The sequence below is a fragment of the Vipera ursinii genome (genome assembly GCF_947247035.1).
Source record: "Vipera ursinii genome assembly, chromosome: 1".
In the NCBI taxonomy this organism is placed as follows: domain Eukaryota; kingdom Metazoa; phylum Chordata; class Lepidosauria; order Squamata; family Viperidae; genus Vipera; species Vipera ursinii.
The window spans coordinates 355,707,813-355,721,970 of record NC_139512.1 but is presented as its reverse complement, the minus strand read 5'-3'; the positions used below and the strand labels follow the sequence as shown (position 1 = coordinate 355,721,970).

Genomic DNA, 14,158 nt, shown 5'->3' with positions numbered 1-14,158 from the left:
ACTGCTCTTTAGAAGGCCAGATCCTGAAGCTAAAACTCAAATACTTTGGCCACCTAATGAGAAGGAAAGACTCACTGGAGAAGAGCCTAATGCTGGGAAAGGTTGAGGGCAAGATAAGAAGGGGACGAAAGAGAATGAGGTGGCTGGATGGAGTCACTGAAGCAGTAGGCGTGAGCTTAAATGGACTCCAGAAGATGGTAGAGGACAGGAAGGCCTGGAGGAACATTGTCCATAGGGTCGCGATGGGTCGGACACGACTTCGCAGCTAACAACAACAACAAGATAGATAGATAGATAGATAGATAGATAGATAGATAGATAGATAGATAGATAGATAGATAGATAGATAGATAGATAGATAGATGATTAGATTGGATAGATAGATAGATAGACAGACAGACAGACAGATAGACAGACAGACAAGAGAGAGAGAAGGATGGATGGAGATAGAGATGAGAGAGAGAGACAGCTTAGAACTAAGGAGGAATTTCTTGACAGAAAAATTAACCAGTGGAACTACCTGCCTCCAGAGGTTGTGAATGCTCCAACACTGGAGGCTTTCAAGAAGAGACTTGACAATCATTTCTCTGAAATGGCATTGGGGTTTCCTGCCTATTCTGTTCTGTTCTGTTTCTATTCTTTTCTTTTCTATTCCGCCTTTCATTATTCTGTTCTGTTCTATTCTGTTCTGTTTTATGCTATTTCAATTTCTATTTCTATACTATTCTTTCATTATTCTGTTCTATTCTATTTCTATTTGCTTTCATTATTCTGTTCTATTCTATTCTATTGCGTTCTTTTATTATTCTATTCTGTTCTATTTCTATTTCTATTCTATTTTGTCTTTCATTATTCTATTCTATTCTATTCTATTCTATTCTATTCTATTCAACTCTATTCTATATTTCTATTCTATTCTATTCTATTCTATTCTATTCTATTCTATTCTATTCTATTCCATATTTTCTATTCTATTCTATTCTATTCTATTCTATTCTATTCTATTCTATTCTATTCTATTCTATTCTAATTCTATTCTATTCTATTCTATTCTATTCTATTCTATTCTTCTATTCATTCCATATTTTCTATTCTATTATTCTATTCTATTCTATTCTATTCTATTCTATTCTATTCTATTCTATTCTATTCTATTCCATTCATTCCATATTTTCTATTCTATTATTCTATTCTATTCTATTCTATTCTATTCTATTCTATTCTATTCTATTCTATTCTATTCTATTCTATTCTATTCTATTCTGTCCTATTCTTATTCTATTTTCATGAACAAACGTTATTTCAAATTGTAACTCACAACCTATATATAATTTCTTGAATTCCACATATTCTATTCTTCTATTGTTATCATGTTTATAATCATATATTCTGGCCATTTTGAGATTATACTGATTTTAGCTGACCCATTTTATCTGACCTCACTAAATGTTTCTTTGACCTCAACCCTCTTGGTTCAGGTATTTCTCGACTTCTGATCATGCATTGAAAAACCGTTCGAAGTTATGACGAGACTGAAAAAAGTGACTGATAGCCCGTCTTCCCACTGATGACCGTTGCAGCATCCCCATGGTCATATGACCAAAAGTCAAAAATTGGGGCAACTGGCGTGAACTTATAACTGTTGCAGCATCCCAGGATCTGGCGATTTCCCATTTGCAGCCTTCCCAGCCGGCTTCCGACAAGCAAAGTCAGTGGGGGAAGCCAGATTCGCTTAACGACCCCATGATTCACTTAACAACTGCAGTGATTAACTTAACAAAAATGGGAAAAAAATTGGGTGATTCGCTTAACAACCTCTCTGCTTAAGAATGGATATTCTTGTCCCCATTGCAATTGTCAGTCAAGCACTGCCTATATCTCTGTCCCTTTTTTACAGTGCAGACATTTGATATATAATTAAAAATATTAAACATCTTAAATATATTAAGTGTATAATTAAATATACTAAACGTATAGGGTTTTGTGCCTGAGCGGGGGGTTGGACAAGATGACCTCCAAGATCCCTTCCAACATTATTACTGTAATTGTAATTGTTGTTGTTATTATTATTATTGGTTATTATTATTGATTACAATCACTATTATTAATAATATTAATATTATTTATTTCCAATTTTCACAGGTTGTCCTTTTCTGAGAGGGAGATTCCACAGGGGCCATAACACAATGTTGTGTTAAAAGAAGCTGATCCGGGCGGGGTGTGTGTTTGTGTGTGTGTGTGTGCGTGTCGGGTTTTTCTAACACTTGCTTACAAGAGTTAACGCAATTTCCTCTTAATCATTTAACACAGAGAGCAGAAGCACCAAAGGCCGATTTCTCTGGCGAAAATATATCTTATATATTCTCATATATCTCCTCTCCGCGATGGGACAATTTGCACCAAAGAAAGGAGAGAACAGAATTTCAAGGAAAAGAGATTTATAAGCAGAGAAGCTAGGAAGAGGGCCACCCCCCCCCAATTGTTAAATTATCAAGACATTTTTCTTAATTAAGTCTTTTTTAAAGGAAGCTCGTTCTGTGTGAGGTGGGGGTGTGTGTGAAATGAAGTTTTCATTGCCTTCTGCTATTTTTTCTTTTATTTTCTTTGAAAGGAGCAATCAAACATTTTGCGTTTTATAGCCATCTGTTATGGCAGGGAACAAAATGGGGACCCGTTTGCACTGTTTTGAATTTTTCTTGAGTCTTTCTTTGCTCTGAGGGCAAGTGATTTTGTCCTGGTTTGTCCTCCACAAAGATATTTCTGTATCTCAGTCTTGGCAGCTGGATTTTTCACTCCCAGAACTACAGTACCCAAAACCCGCAGCGGGTGGTGGCTGCTGGGTTTTGGAGTGGAGCAACGTGGAATGAGTTTCAAGAAGTAAGAATTCCGTTTGCACTTAGAGCAAACAGACCAGCTTTCATTGGATTGGGGCCTGAAAAAGTTACTAATTTCAAGGCCTGCGGACTTCAACTCCCAGAATTCCCCAGACAATATGGCTGGCTGGGGAATTCTGGGAGTTGCAAGTCCATCCATCGTTCAGCTGCCAAGCCTGAGTAATGCTACCCAGGAAGACGTCCAGAGCGTTGAGAATGATGTATTAGACCCAGATTCTATTCATCAGAGGCGCAAGGTTGCTGTACTATAATACCCACCATCCCCAGCCTAGGGAAAGGTCTCTTCTAAGCTGTATGCCACGTCCTTTTTGCTGCTTTGGGCTCAGCCGTCTCCGACGGTTGTCTAACCTACAAACACTTCTTCCTATCCTCCAAGATCAGTCCCGCATCCCATTATCCTGAGCGTGCAATATATGCATCCCTCGGCCACTAGTTCAACCCCCGTACGTGTGAAACGAGCAGACATCAAACAAACCAGGATTAATAGTAAGCGGATGAACGGTTCCAAGCAAGGAACGAAGCTACGGTTGACGGAAAAGAAGAGAGAATTTTTCCAAACGCTGGAAAGCTGAGACGTAAGCCCCGTAAACTGGCCTAATCCTGTTTGGATTTATGGTCTGTGTATAAATAGCGCTTCTGAGTTCCTGGATAAGATCCTCAGAGCTTCGCTGGACCAAACCACAGCTAAAACCGCATTGCAAAAGCCAAAATAAATCCTAAATTAAGTACACTGTCTGCTGCATCGGTTCATCTCTTTAAATTAAATGCCCGCCCGCCCCCCCCAAAAAATGGCTACTAGCATCTGCAGGGTGGACAAAAAAAAGGTCAAAATAGTGACACACACACACATCGTCCCCAATCGTGTTGAAACTCCATCCATCCTTGTAATTGCACGTAAGCAACGATAAAACTTTGGTGGTGTGGGGTTGGGAGCTGCCATTTTGACTTTTTTGACCTCCCCGGGGTCCAGATTTGTTCGTTTGCTAACCTTTTCTAACCTGCTTTTCTTCCAAGTTTCTTGGGTTTTTTTTTTAAAGCGTAAATAAACGAACAAATTACTACTAAAAGATTTTTATCTTGAAAGGTTACATGGAATAAGCGTGGCTGCAGGTCGGGTTATCTACAGCAGATGGAAATAAATCTTAATTTCCCCCCCCCCAAAAAAAATAGTCTTTGCATGATTCGAGCACCTTGGCTTTGCAAGAACGAGCAAAACGTTGGCCAACCTTCTCCAGTGTTTGGCTGAGATGGGCGCCCCCTGGTGGAAGCTCTGAGTATTAATTCCTGCTGGCGCCCCCTGCTGGATGAATCAGGCTCGTGGCACTGGGCATCTCAGTCTTGTTTCCTTGTCTTGGATTCCAGGAGGTCAATTCTAGCCTCTTCCCAGCCCCTAATTGTCCACGGTGAATATCCGTATCAATATTCCGATGGCTAGAATGCCCACGGCGGCAGCCACCGCCAGTCCCCGTCTCACAATCAGTTGTTTTGTTGTTAGAATTGTCCTGTGGACACTGGCCACCTTCTTGTCCGGCAAGGTTGGACTATCAATGACGGTGAAGCTCAGCAGCACAACGCCGTTCTGGCCATTGGTGAGTCCTGGAACAGAAAAGCACAGGTGGGTCTCGAATTCAGCTACGGGAAGTCCTCGAGTTATGGCCACATTTGAGCCCCCCCAAAATTCCCTATCTTAAAATGAATATTTTTTTCAGGCCCGAATCCCGCTAAAGTTGGCCGGGTTTGCCTTAAATGCTTTTCTTTTTGCTCCTTTGCTCACCTGCTTTGCCTTCGATATCGGAAGAAGAAACTGCTTTGTCCGGCCGGGGAGCCGAGTTCAAATCTTCCACCGGCTTCTGCGAGAGTTTCGCACGGTGCTGTGCCTACAAGGGAAGAAAGAGCCCGAACAGTAGAGATTTTATTAAATGTATTTATTTATTTTTTAAAAAATGATATGGCCACCCAGCTCACATACAGTGACTCTAATCTACGCTGTTTACAATCAGGAGGACATTACAGGTTTCTTTAATTACTTGGCATAAGGCACAGAGTATGTGGATAACAGGAATAATGTATATATAAAAGGAGCACATATCACTAAGATACATGCACGATGGAAATATGTAGACAATTTCATAAGGTATGTGGAGTTCAAGAAATTCTAGGTTATAAATTACATTTTGAAATTACAGTTCATGAGAATTAGAATAGAATAGTGAAAGAATGGAATAGAATAGAATAGAATAGAATAGAATAGAATAGAATAGAATAGAATAATGAAAGAATAGAATAGAAAATAGAATAGAATAGAATAATGAAAGAATAGAATAGAAAATAGAATAGAATAATATAATGAAAGAATAGAATAGGAATAGGAATTAGGAATAGCAGAATAGCATAGCATAGAATAGAATAGAATAGAATTGAATAATGAAAGAATAGAATAGAAAATAGAATAGAATAATATAATGAAAGAATAGAATAGGAATAGGAATTAGGAATAGCAGAATAGCATAGCATAGAATAGAATAGAATAGAATAGAATAGAATAGAATAATGAAAGAATAGAATAGAAAATAGAATAGAATAATATAATGAAAGAATAGAATAGGAATAGGAATTAGGAATAGCAGAATAGCATAGCATAGAATAGAATAGAATAGAATAGAATAGAATAGAATAGAATAGAATAGAATAGAATAGAATAATGAAAGAATAGAATAGAAAATAGAATAGAATAATATAATGAAAGAATAGAATAGGAATAGGAATTAGGAATAGCAGAATAGCATAGCATAGCATAGAATAGAATAGAATAGAATAGAATAGAAAATAGAATAGAATAGAATAATATAATGAAAGAATAGAATAGGAATAGGAATTAGGAATAGCAGAATAGCATAGCATAGAATAGAATAGAATAGAATAGAATAGAATAGAATAATGAAAGAATAGAATAGAATAATATAATGAAAGAATAGAATAGGAATAGGAATTAGGAATAGCAGAATAGCATAGCATAGAATAGAATAGAATAGAATAGAATAGAATAGAATAGAATAGAATAATGAAAGAATAGAATAGAAAATAGAATAGAATAATATAATGAAAGAATAGAATAGGAATAGGAATTAGGAATAGCAGAATAGCATAGCATAGAATAGAATAGAATAGAATAGAATAGAATAGAATAGAAAATAGAATAGAATAGAATAATATAATGAAAGAATAGAATAGGAATAGGAATTAGGAATAGCAGAATAGCATAGCATAGAATAGAATAGAATAGAATAGAATAGAATAGAATAATGAAAGAATAGAATAGAATAATATAATGAAAGAATAGAATAGGAATAGGAATTAGGAATAGCAGAATAGCATAGCATAGCATAGAATAGAATAGAATAGAATAGAGCAGAGCAGTTTTGGAAGGGACCTTGAAGGTCTTCTAGTCCAACCCCCTGTTCAGGCAAGAAATCTACCATTTCAGACAAAATGTTCTATATACAGTTAGTCCTTGACTGACAACCATTCATTTAGTCACCGACGTTACAACGGCACTGAAAAAAAGAGACCTATGACCATTTTTCACACTTAATGACCGTTGCAGCATCCCGGTGGTCATGTGATCAAACTTCAGATGTTTGGCAGATGACTCATATTTGGGACAGTTTGCAGTGTCCCCTTTTATGACCTTCGGACAAGCAAAGTCGACACGTTACCAACTTCCCAACCGCAGTGACTCACTCGACCAACGGTGGAGAGAAAGGTTGTAAAATGAGGCCAAGCTCACTTCACCAATTTCTCACTTAGCGACATAAATTTTGGGCTCAGTTGTGGTCATACCCTGAGGACTACCTGTATGAATATCTAGGCCATTTATGAGATCGATGATGAAATTATAGATTAGAGACGATGCTGTAATTATTGCATCCTGCTTTCATTTTGAACAGTTCAAGATTGTGTACGTCAGGTTCCCCCCTCCTATTTTTCCCCACGACAACAACCCTGTGAGGTAGGTTGGGCTGAGAGGCACTAGCCCCAAGACTTCCTGACAGGTTTCCTGCCTAATGGAGAACTAGAACTCACGGTCTCCTGGTTTATGGTCCAATTTATTTATTTATTTATTTATTTATTAGTTTTTATAAACTGCCCTTCTCCCGAGGGACTCGGGGCGGTGTACAGAGGAAGGAATGTATACAGATTGAACAATAAAAATAATAAGAAACACTAATGAAAACAAACTGGGACCCCAGTTAACGCTATCATGCCAGGCCGGACTGCTGGAACAGGAAAGTTTTTAAGTCGCGACGGAAGGTACGGAGGTCAGGGGCCATCCGGATTTCGGTTGGTAAGCTGTTCCAGAGGGCTGGCGCACCCACTGAGAATGCCCTCCCCCTGGGGGCCACCAGCCGACATTCCTTGAGCGGTGGCACCCTGAGGAGGCCCTCTCTGTGGGAGCGCACAGGACGGTGGGGTGCTGACATTGGCAGAAGGTGCTCCCGTAGGTAGTCCGGACCCATGCCAATATCTTTATCATTATGCTAAACCAGCTCTCGTACTAAGACAGCAGTCTTCCAACTTCATGACTTGTGGACTTCAACTCCCAGAATTCCTCAGCCAGGATGCTTTAAGACAGGGGTCTTCCAAGATGGCCCTTTTATGACTTGTGGACTTCAACTCCCAGAATTCCTCAGCCAGGATGCTTTAAGACAGGGGTCTTCCAACTTGGCCCTTTTAGGACTTGTGGACCTCAACTCCCAGAATTCCTCAGCCAGGATGCTTTAAGACCGGGGTCTTCCAACTAGGGCGATGGGTCATAAGTCGAACAGCGCTAACAAGTGAGAAGGACTGGGATGGGAAGGAAAAGGGAACTAGACATTGAATGCGGGGGAGTATTTCCTAGCGGTTGGAGCAGAGGGGGCTGGCCTTACCTCTTCAGCTACTTGCAGCCAGTTCATCCGGATAATGTACGTGATGGAGCAGATGCAAGGGATCAGGGTGCAAATCAGCATGCCCAGCCAAAACCCTAGGAAGATAAACCACAGGGAAGAGAGACTGAAAAAAAAATCGCAAAGTCCTCGGTTTACGACCGTTCGTTTAGCGACCGTTCGAAGTTACAACGGCACGGAGGAAAAGGGCTGAAAGCTGCTTCTTGCATTGAACGCTTACAATGCCCCGAGGTCATGTGACTGCCATTTGCGACTTTCCCAGAAGGCTTCCGACCAACTCACTTCATGAACGGGATGATTTTTGGATACAGGTAGTCCTCAACTTACAATCAGTCATTTAGTGACCGAAAAAGCGACTTAGGACCGTTTTCCACGCTTAACAACCGTTGCAGCGGCCCGGTGGTGGGGCAATCAAAATTGAGAGGCTTGGCAACTGACTCGTATTTGTGACGGTTTGGAGGGACCCCGGGGGTCACGTGATCCTTGTTTTGCGAATCCACGGGGGAAGGCTGGATTCGCTTAACGACCACGTGTGACTAACTTAACAACTGCAGCGATTCACTTAAGAACCGGGGTACGAAAGCTCATAAAATGGGGCAAAACTCACTTCACTCTCTCGCTTAGCAGCAGACATTTTGGGCTCAGTTGCGGTCGTAAGTCGAGGACTACCTGCATTTTGACTTCTTTGCAACTTCCCATTCTAGGCCATGGGGAGACCCGAATCACGGAAGTATCTCAGCCTGTCTTTGGGACTCTGCTAAGGCATGGGATTACAGAAGAGAGTAACAAGAGTTGGAAGGGACCTTGGAGGTCTTCTAGTCCAACCCCCTGTCCAAATACAGAATAACAGAGTTGGAAGGGACCTTAGAGGTCTTCTAGTCCAACACCCTGTCCAAATACAGAATAACAGAGTTTGAAGGGACCTTAGAGGTCTTCTAGTCCCACCCCCTGTCCAAATACAGAATAACAGAGTTGGAAGGCGCCTTAGAGGTCTTCTAGTCCAACCCCCTGTCCAAATACAGAATAACAGAGTTGTAAGGGGCCTTGGAGGTCTTCTAGTCCAACCCCCTGTCCAAATACAGAATAACAGAGTTGGAAGGGGCCTTAGAGGTCTTCTAGTCCATCCCCCTGTCCGAATACAGAATAACAGAGTTGGAAGGGGCCTTAGAGGTCTTCTAGTCCATCCCCCTGCTTAAGCAGGAAACGCTAGAGCAGCGGTCCCCAACTCCCGGTCCGTGGACCGGTACCAGGCTGTGGCATACCAACAACCGGTCCACACAAACAAGCAAAGCCCCATCCGCGGGATGCAGGCAGCTCACAAAACGACGCACTCTTCGGTCCATGGAAAAACCTCTCTCCATGGAACCGGTCCCTAGTGGTGCCCAAAAGGTTGGGGATCTCTGATCTAGTGGTCCCTCATTTAAACATTGACCAAACTCAACCCTGCTTAGCTATTTTCGAAAGCAGATGCCTTACGTTACCTCAGTACTCATCGTTTATTGATTCTGGCAGGTACGATGAACACCATAATCAAGGAGTACCAAACAGATTTTTCTCAGAATGAAAAATGGACAGACAGTCCTCAATTTACAACAGTTCACTTAGTGACCATTTGAGGTTACCACGACATTGGAAAAAAAAAAGTCTTTGGACCGTTTTTCACCCTTATGACCATTGCAGCATTCCCCCATGGTCATGTGTTCAAAATTCGGATGCTTGGCAACTGATTCATATTTATGACGGTTGCCATGTCCCAGGGTCACGTGATCCCCTTTAGCGATGTTGTGACAAGCAAAGTCAACGGGGAAGCTGGATTCACTTAACGACCATGTGACTAGCTTAACAACTGCGGCGATTCACTTAACAACGGGGGCGAGAAAGGACGTAAAATGGGGCAAAACTCACTTGCCAAATTTCTCACTTAGCGACATAAATTCTGGGCTCAGTCGGAGTCATAACTTGAGGATTACCTGGCAGTGACTCACAAAGCAGCCAATGTCGACAAGTTCTAGCTTGTTGCGTTGAATACCAAACAAACAACGAGTAGTGGGGCCACATTGTCGGGTCAAAATGCTCTTAGTACCAAATTCGATGAGTTTCAAAGCAGTTGAGTACCGAGGTACCACTGCATTAGTTACCTACAGCTAGTCCTCGACTTACGACTGATCACTTAGTGACCATTCAAAGTCGCTAAGTGGAAATGAAGAAGGGACTTGCATCCTAGGTTTGAAGTTGTGATGTCTGCCCCTCTCCCACATGGTCACATGTCCATATTTTGGGCATTTGGCAACTGGCCCCCATTGGAAGAGTCCCATCATCGCCTGACCATGATTGATGACGATTTTTTTCCTCAAAACCAGCATTCCAGTTTCTGACAGAAATCTTCCCTTACCAAACAATGAGTTTTGCTTAACAACCACTGTGAAAAAGATTGTGAAATCAGGTCCAGTCATGCGATGACCTGCTTTACAACTGTCGCAAACTCACGACCCTAATTGTGGGGCTCAATTATGGTCATAACTTGAGGACTAGCTGAACAAGGCTAGGCCAATCTCTGCCAGTACCTATCATGCCAATTTTGGCGACGAAAAGTAGCACAACCCCCAAGGGCAGGCCAACGGCGTAGTAGCCCAACATGTTGAAAATGGCACCCAGTTTCTGCCTTCCGGTGCCACGCAGCACCCCGCTGGTTGTAGCCTGCGAGAGAGGAAAAGAAGGATGGGTTACAAGAGAGTTCCCCAACCTCTGCAAATGGAAGGTGCCTGGACTTCAACTCCCAGAGTCCCCACTGTGCTGGCTGGGGAATTCTGGGAGCGGACGTCCACCCATCTTAATGCATGCAGGCTGGGGGATTCTGGGAGTGGAAGTCCACTTATCTTAATGCATGCTAGCCGAGGAATTCTGGGAATAGGTCCACCCCTCTTAATGCATGCAGGCTGGGGAATTCTGGGAGTGGAAGCCCACCCCTCTTAAAGCAGGCTGGCTGGGGAATTCTGGGAATGGAAGTCCGCCCCTTTTAAAGCAGGCTGGCTAGAGGATTCTGGGGGTGGAAGTCCACCCCTCTTAAAGCAGGCTGGCTGGGGAATTCTGGGAGTGGAAGCCCACCCCTCTTCAAGCAGGCTTTGTGGGGGATTCTGGGAGTGGAAGTCCACACATTCCAGCCCACACCAGATACTATTTTTACATACTCCCTTAAGCCATGGTTTGGTCAGCAGTGGTTTAACTAAACGAACCACAGTTGCCTGGGATTACCTAATAACATATTTGAGGATGTGTCAGGGGTGAACTCCATCTTAAATTTAACCCTCTCCTGGCCTGTGAAAAGAAGTGAAAAAAGAAATGGACTCACGCAAAGACCTTCAAACAGGTGGAAGGCGATGTAGACGGGCATTACGTAAGCCACCAGGTCAACCACCTCCCTGTTTGGACGGATAGATGAAAATCAGCAACAGCAGCATTCCCTACGCCGGGGGGTGTCCAGTCTTTGCAGTTTTAAGACCTGCGGACTTCCACTCCCAGATTGTCACACTTACTTGTCACTGGTGAAAATGTAGGCCAAAACGTCTTTCGAGGCTGTCATCACAACGCACATGAGAAGGAAAAATCCCACTGTCGAAAAAAAAAAGCAAAAACATGAGGAAAAGAATGGGAGTTGAAGGCCGTTCCAAGATAAATTTTATTTATTTGTTCATTCAATTTTATCTGCTGCCTATCCTGCTAGCCAGAGCAACAGAAAGAGAGAAATTAAGAAAATCCACAAGAAAGTCCATGGAAGGGCAATTACCCTTTAAGACCTGTGGACTTCAACTCCCAGAATTCCTGAGCCAGCTGGCTCAGGAATTCTGGGAGTTGAAGTCCACAGGTTTTCTAGGGGACCATAGTTTTGTTTTATTATTTTATTATTTTATTTTATTTTATTTTATTTTATTTTATTTTATTTTATTTTATTTTATTTTTTATTTTATTTTATTTTATTTATTTTATTTTATTTTATTTTATTTTATTTTATTTTATTATTTTATTTTATTTTATTTTATTTTATTTTTTTATTTTATTTTATTTTATTTTTTTATTTTATTTTATTTTATTATTTTATTATTTTATTTTATTTTATTTTATTTTATTTTATTATTTTACTTTATTTTATTTTATTATTTTATTTTATTTTATTTTATTTTATTTTATTATTTTATTTTATTTTATTTTATTTTATTATTTTATTTTATTTTATTTTATTATTTTATTTTATTTTATTATTTTATTTTATTTTATTTTATTTTATTTTATTATTTTACTTTATTTTATTTTATTATTTTATTTTATTTTATTTTATTATTTTATTTTATTTTATTTATTTTATTTTATTATTTTATTTTATTTTATTTTATGTATTTTATTTTATTATTTTATTTTATTTTATTTTATTATTTTATTTTATTATTTTATTTTATTTTATTTTATTTTATTATTTTATTTTATTTTATTTTATTTTATTTTATTTTATTATTTTATTTTATTTTATTATAATTTTATTTTATTTATTTTATTTTATTTTATTATATTTTATTTTATTTTTTTATTTTATTGGTCTTTAACAATAACAATCTCCAGGGTGTGGTGTACAGTGTTGTCTTGGTTTATACATTTGAGAAAGAAAAAAGAAAGAAAAAAGTGGGGGAAAGGCAATAATGTTTAAATTTAATAACTCCATAATTAGTATATTACTTAATAATATATTTCTTTGATCTTCCCTTCTCCCATTTGTATTCTCCTTCTTCAACCTTAAACAAATATAATTCTTTATATTTTCAATATATAAATGATTAATTATAGACATTTTTTCATATTTATACAAATAGTGATAACATCTATGTATAACATTTTTATCAGCTTATATTATTCTCATAACCACCATTAGTTCACCATGCATCCTATTTTGTAATTTTTAAGCTTAATTTCCCCGTCCATTCAATCCATTCTTATCAGTCATGATTTTCTCAGTGTTAATCATCTAAGTATCCAAATTTTTCCATTTAGGCACACCATCCCAATATTTTCATATTTCATGTATTATAAAAAATACCGTGCTTCTTGCCTCCCTTATAAGATCTGGGTATAGCATCCTTGCTGATCAGCTTATATTTCACTTATATTTATAAAAGTTACATCATCCCAATATTTTTACATTTCATATCTTTGTAAAACATACTATATTACTTAAATGATAACAGCCTTCCAGTATCTCAGGGGCTGCCCCCAAAGAAGAGGGAGTCAAGCTATTCTCCAAAGCGCCAGAAGGCAGGATGAGAAGCAACGGATGGAAACTCATCAAGGAGAGAAGCAACCTGGAACTAAGGAGAAACTTCCTGACAGTGAGATCAATTAACCAGTGGAACAACCTGCCTCCAGAAGTTGAGGGTGCTCCAACACTGGAAGTTTTTAAGAAGAGACTGGACAGCCATTTGTCTGAAATGGGATAGACTAGAGTCCTAATGGTGAGAGCAATTGACCAATGGAATGACTTGCCTTCAGGAACAACTAAGATGATCCAAGGCCTGGAGACTAAAACATATGAAGAACCGTTGCAGGACTTAGGTGTGGCTAGTAGTCTAACAGAAAAGAAGGACTAGGGGCGACATAATAGCAGTTTTTCAATATTTGGGGAGTTGTCAGAAGGAAGAGGGGGGTCAGATTATACTCCAAAGCCCCTGAAGGCAGGACGAGAAACAGTGGACGGAAACTCATCAAGGAGAGAAGCAACCTGGAATTAAGGAGAAGCTTAACAGTGAGGACAATTAACCAGTGGAACAGCTTGCCACCAGAAGTTGTGGGTGCTCCATCACTGGGGGTGGGTTTAAGAAGAGACTGGCCAATCACTTGGATGGATGGATGGATGGAGGAAGGGAGGGAGGGAGGGAGAGGGGGAAGGAAGGAACTCTCCCCATATTGTGGGTGCTCCATCCTTGGAGGTTGTCTAGAAAACATTAGAGAACCCTTTGACCTGGATGGTACAAGATCTCCTGTCTTGAGCAAGGGGTTGGACTAGAAGACCTCTGAGGTCCCTTCCAGCTCTATTCTGACTCCGAAATGCTGGTTTAGGCTTCCCACGTCTTCCGCTCTTTCTACCAGCCCCAGGATGATACCTGTGCAATAGATGGCAACCACCGATGACTTCCGGGCTTCTTCTGCCTTCCCAGCTCCTAAGGCGTTGCCCACTCGGACGCTGGTCGAGGCCCCGATCCCAAAGGGAATCTAAACCGAGGCAAAGAAAGCAGAGCCGAGACTTAACGGAGAAGACCGACCTGCTGAGATGCCCGT

At 40.0% G+C, this 14,158-nt stretch overlaps 2 protein-coding genes across 9 annotated transcripts in view; one reads left to right on the top strand and one right to left on the bottom strand.

Moving 5' to 3' along the window:
• The window catches only part of LOC310650912 (aldehyde dehydrogenase family 3 member A2-like), a 38,319-nt gene extending 34,694 nt beyond the window's left edge, over positions 1–3,625 (top strand). For 4 of the 8 annotated variants that reach the window (XM_083379754.1, XM_083379756.1, XM_083379755.1 and 1 more), the window contains exon 11: positions 1,479–2,133. In XM_083379754.1, the coding sequence (XP_083235880.1) occupies positions 1,479–1,496 (18 nt within the window). In that variant the 3' untranslated portion in view covers positions 1,497–2,133. The other 4 variants (XM_083379749.1, XM_083379751.1, XM_083379752.1 and 1 more) reach the window with 2 other exon arrangements.
• Positions 3,626–4,174: 549 nt separating this feature from the next.
• Positions 4,175–14,158, bottom strand: part of LOC310650902 (multidrug and toxin extrusion protein 1-like) — a 35,817-nt gene continuing 25,833 nt past the window's right edge. The window contains exons 11-17 of the mRNA XM_083379737.1: positions 13,984–14,092; positions 11,374–11,449; positions 11,190–11,259; positions 10,405–10,537; positions 7,823–7,917; positions 4,669–4,771; positions 4,175–4,490 (exon numbers count right to left, since the gene is read on the bottom strand). Coding sequence (XP_083235863.1) covers positions 4,285–4,490; positions 4,669–4,771; positions 7,823–7,917; positions 10,405–10,537; positions 11,190–11,259; positions 11,374–11,449; positions 13,984–14,092 — 792 coding nt within the window. The 3' untranslated portion in view covers positions 4,175–4,284. The remainder of the gene's footprint in view (positions 4,491–4,668; positions 4,772–7,822; positions 7,918–10,404; positions 10,538–11,189; positions 11,260–11,373; positions 11,450–13,983; positions 14,093–14,158) is intronic.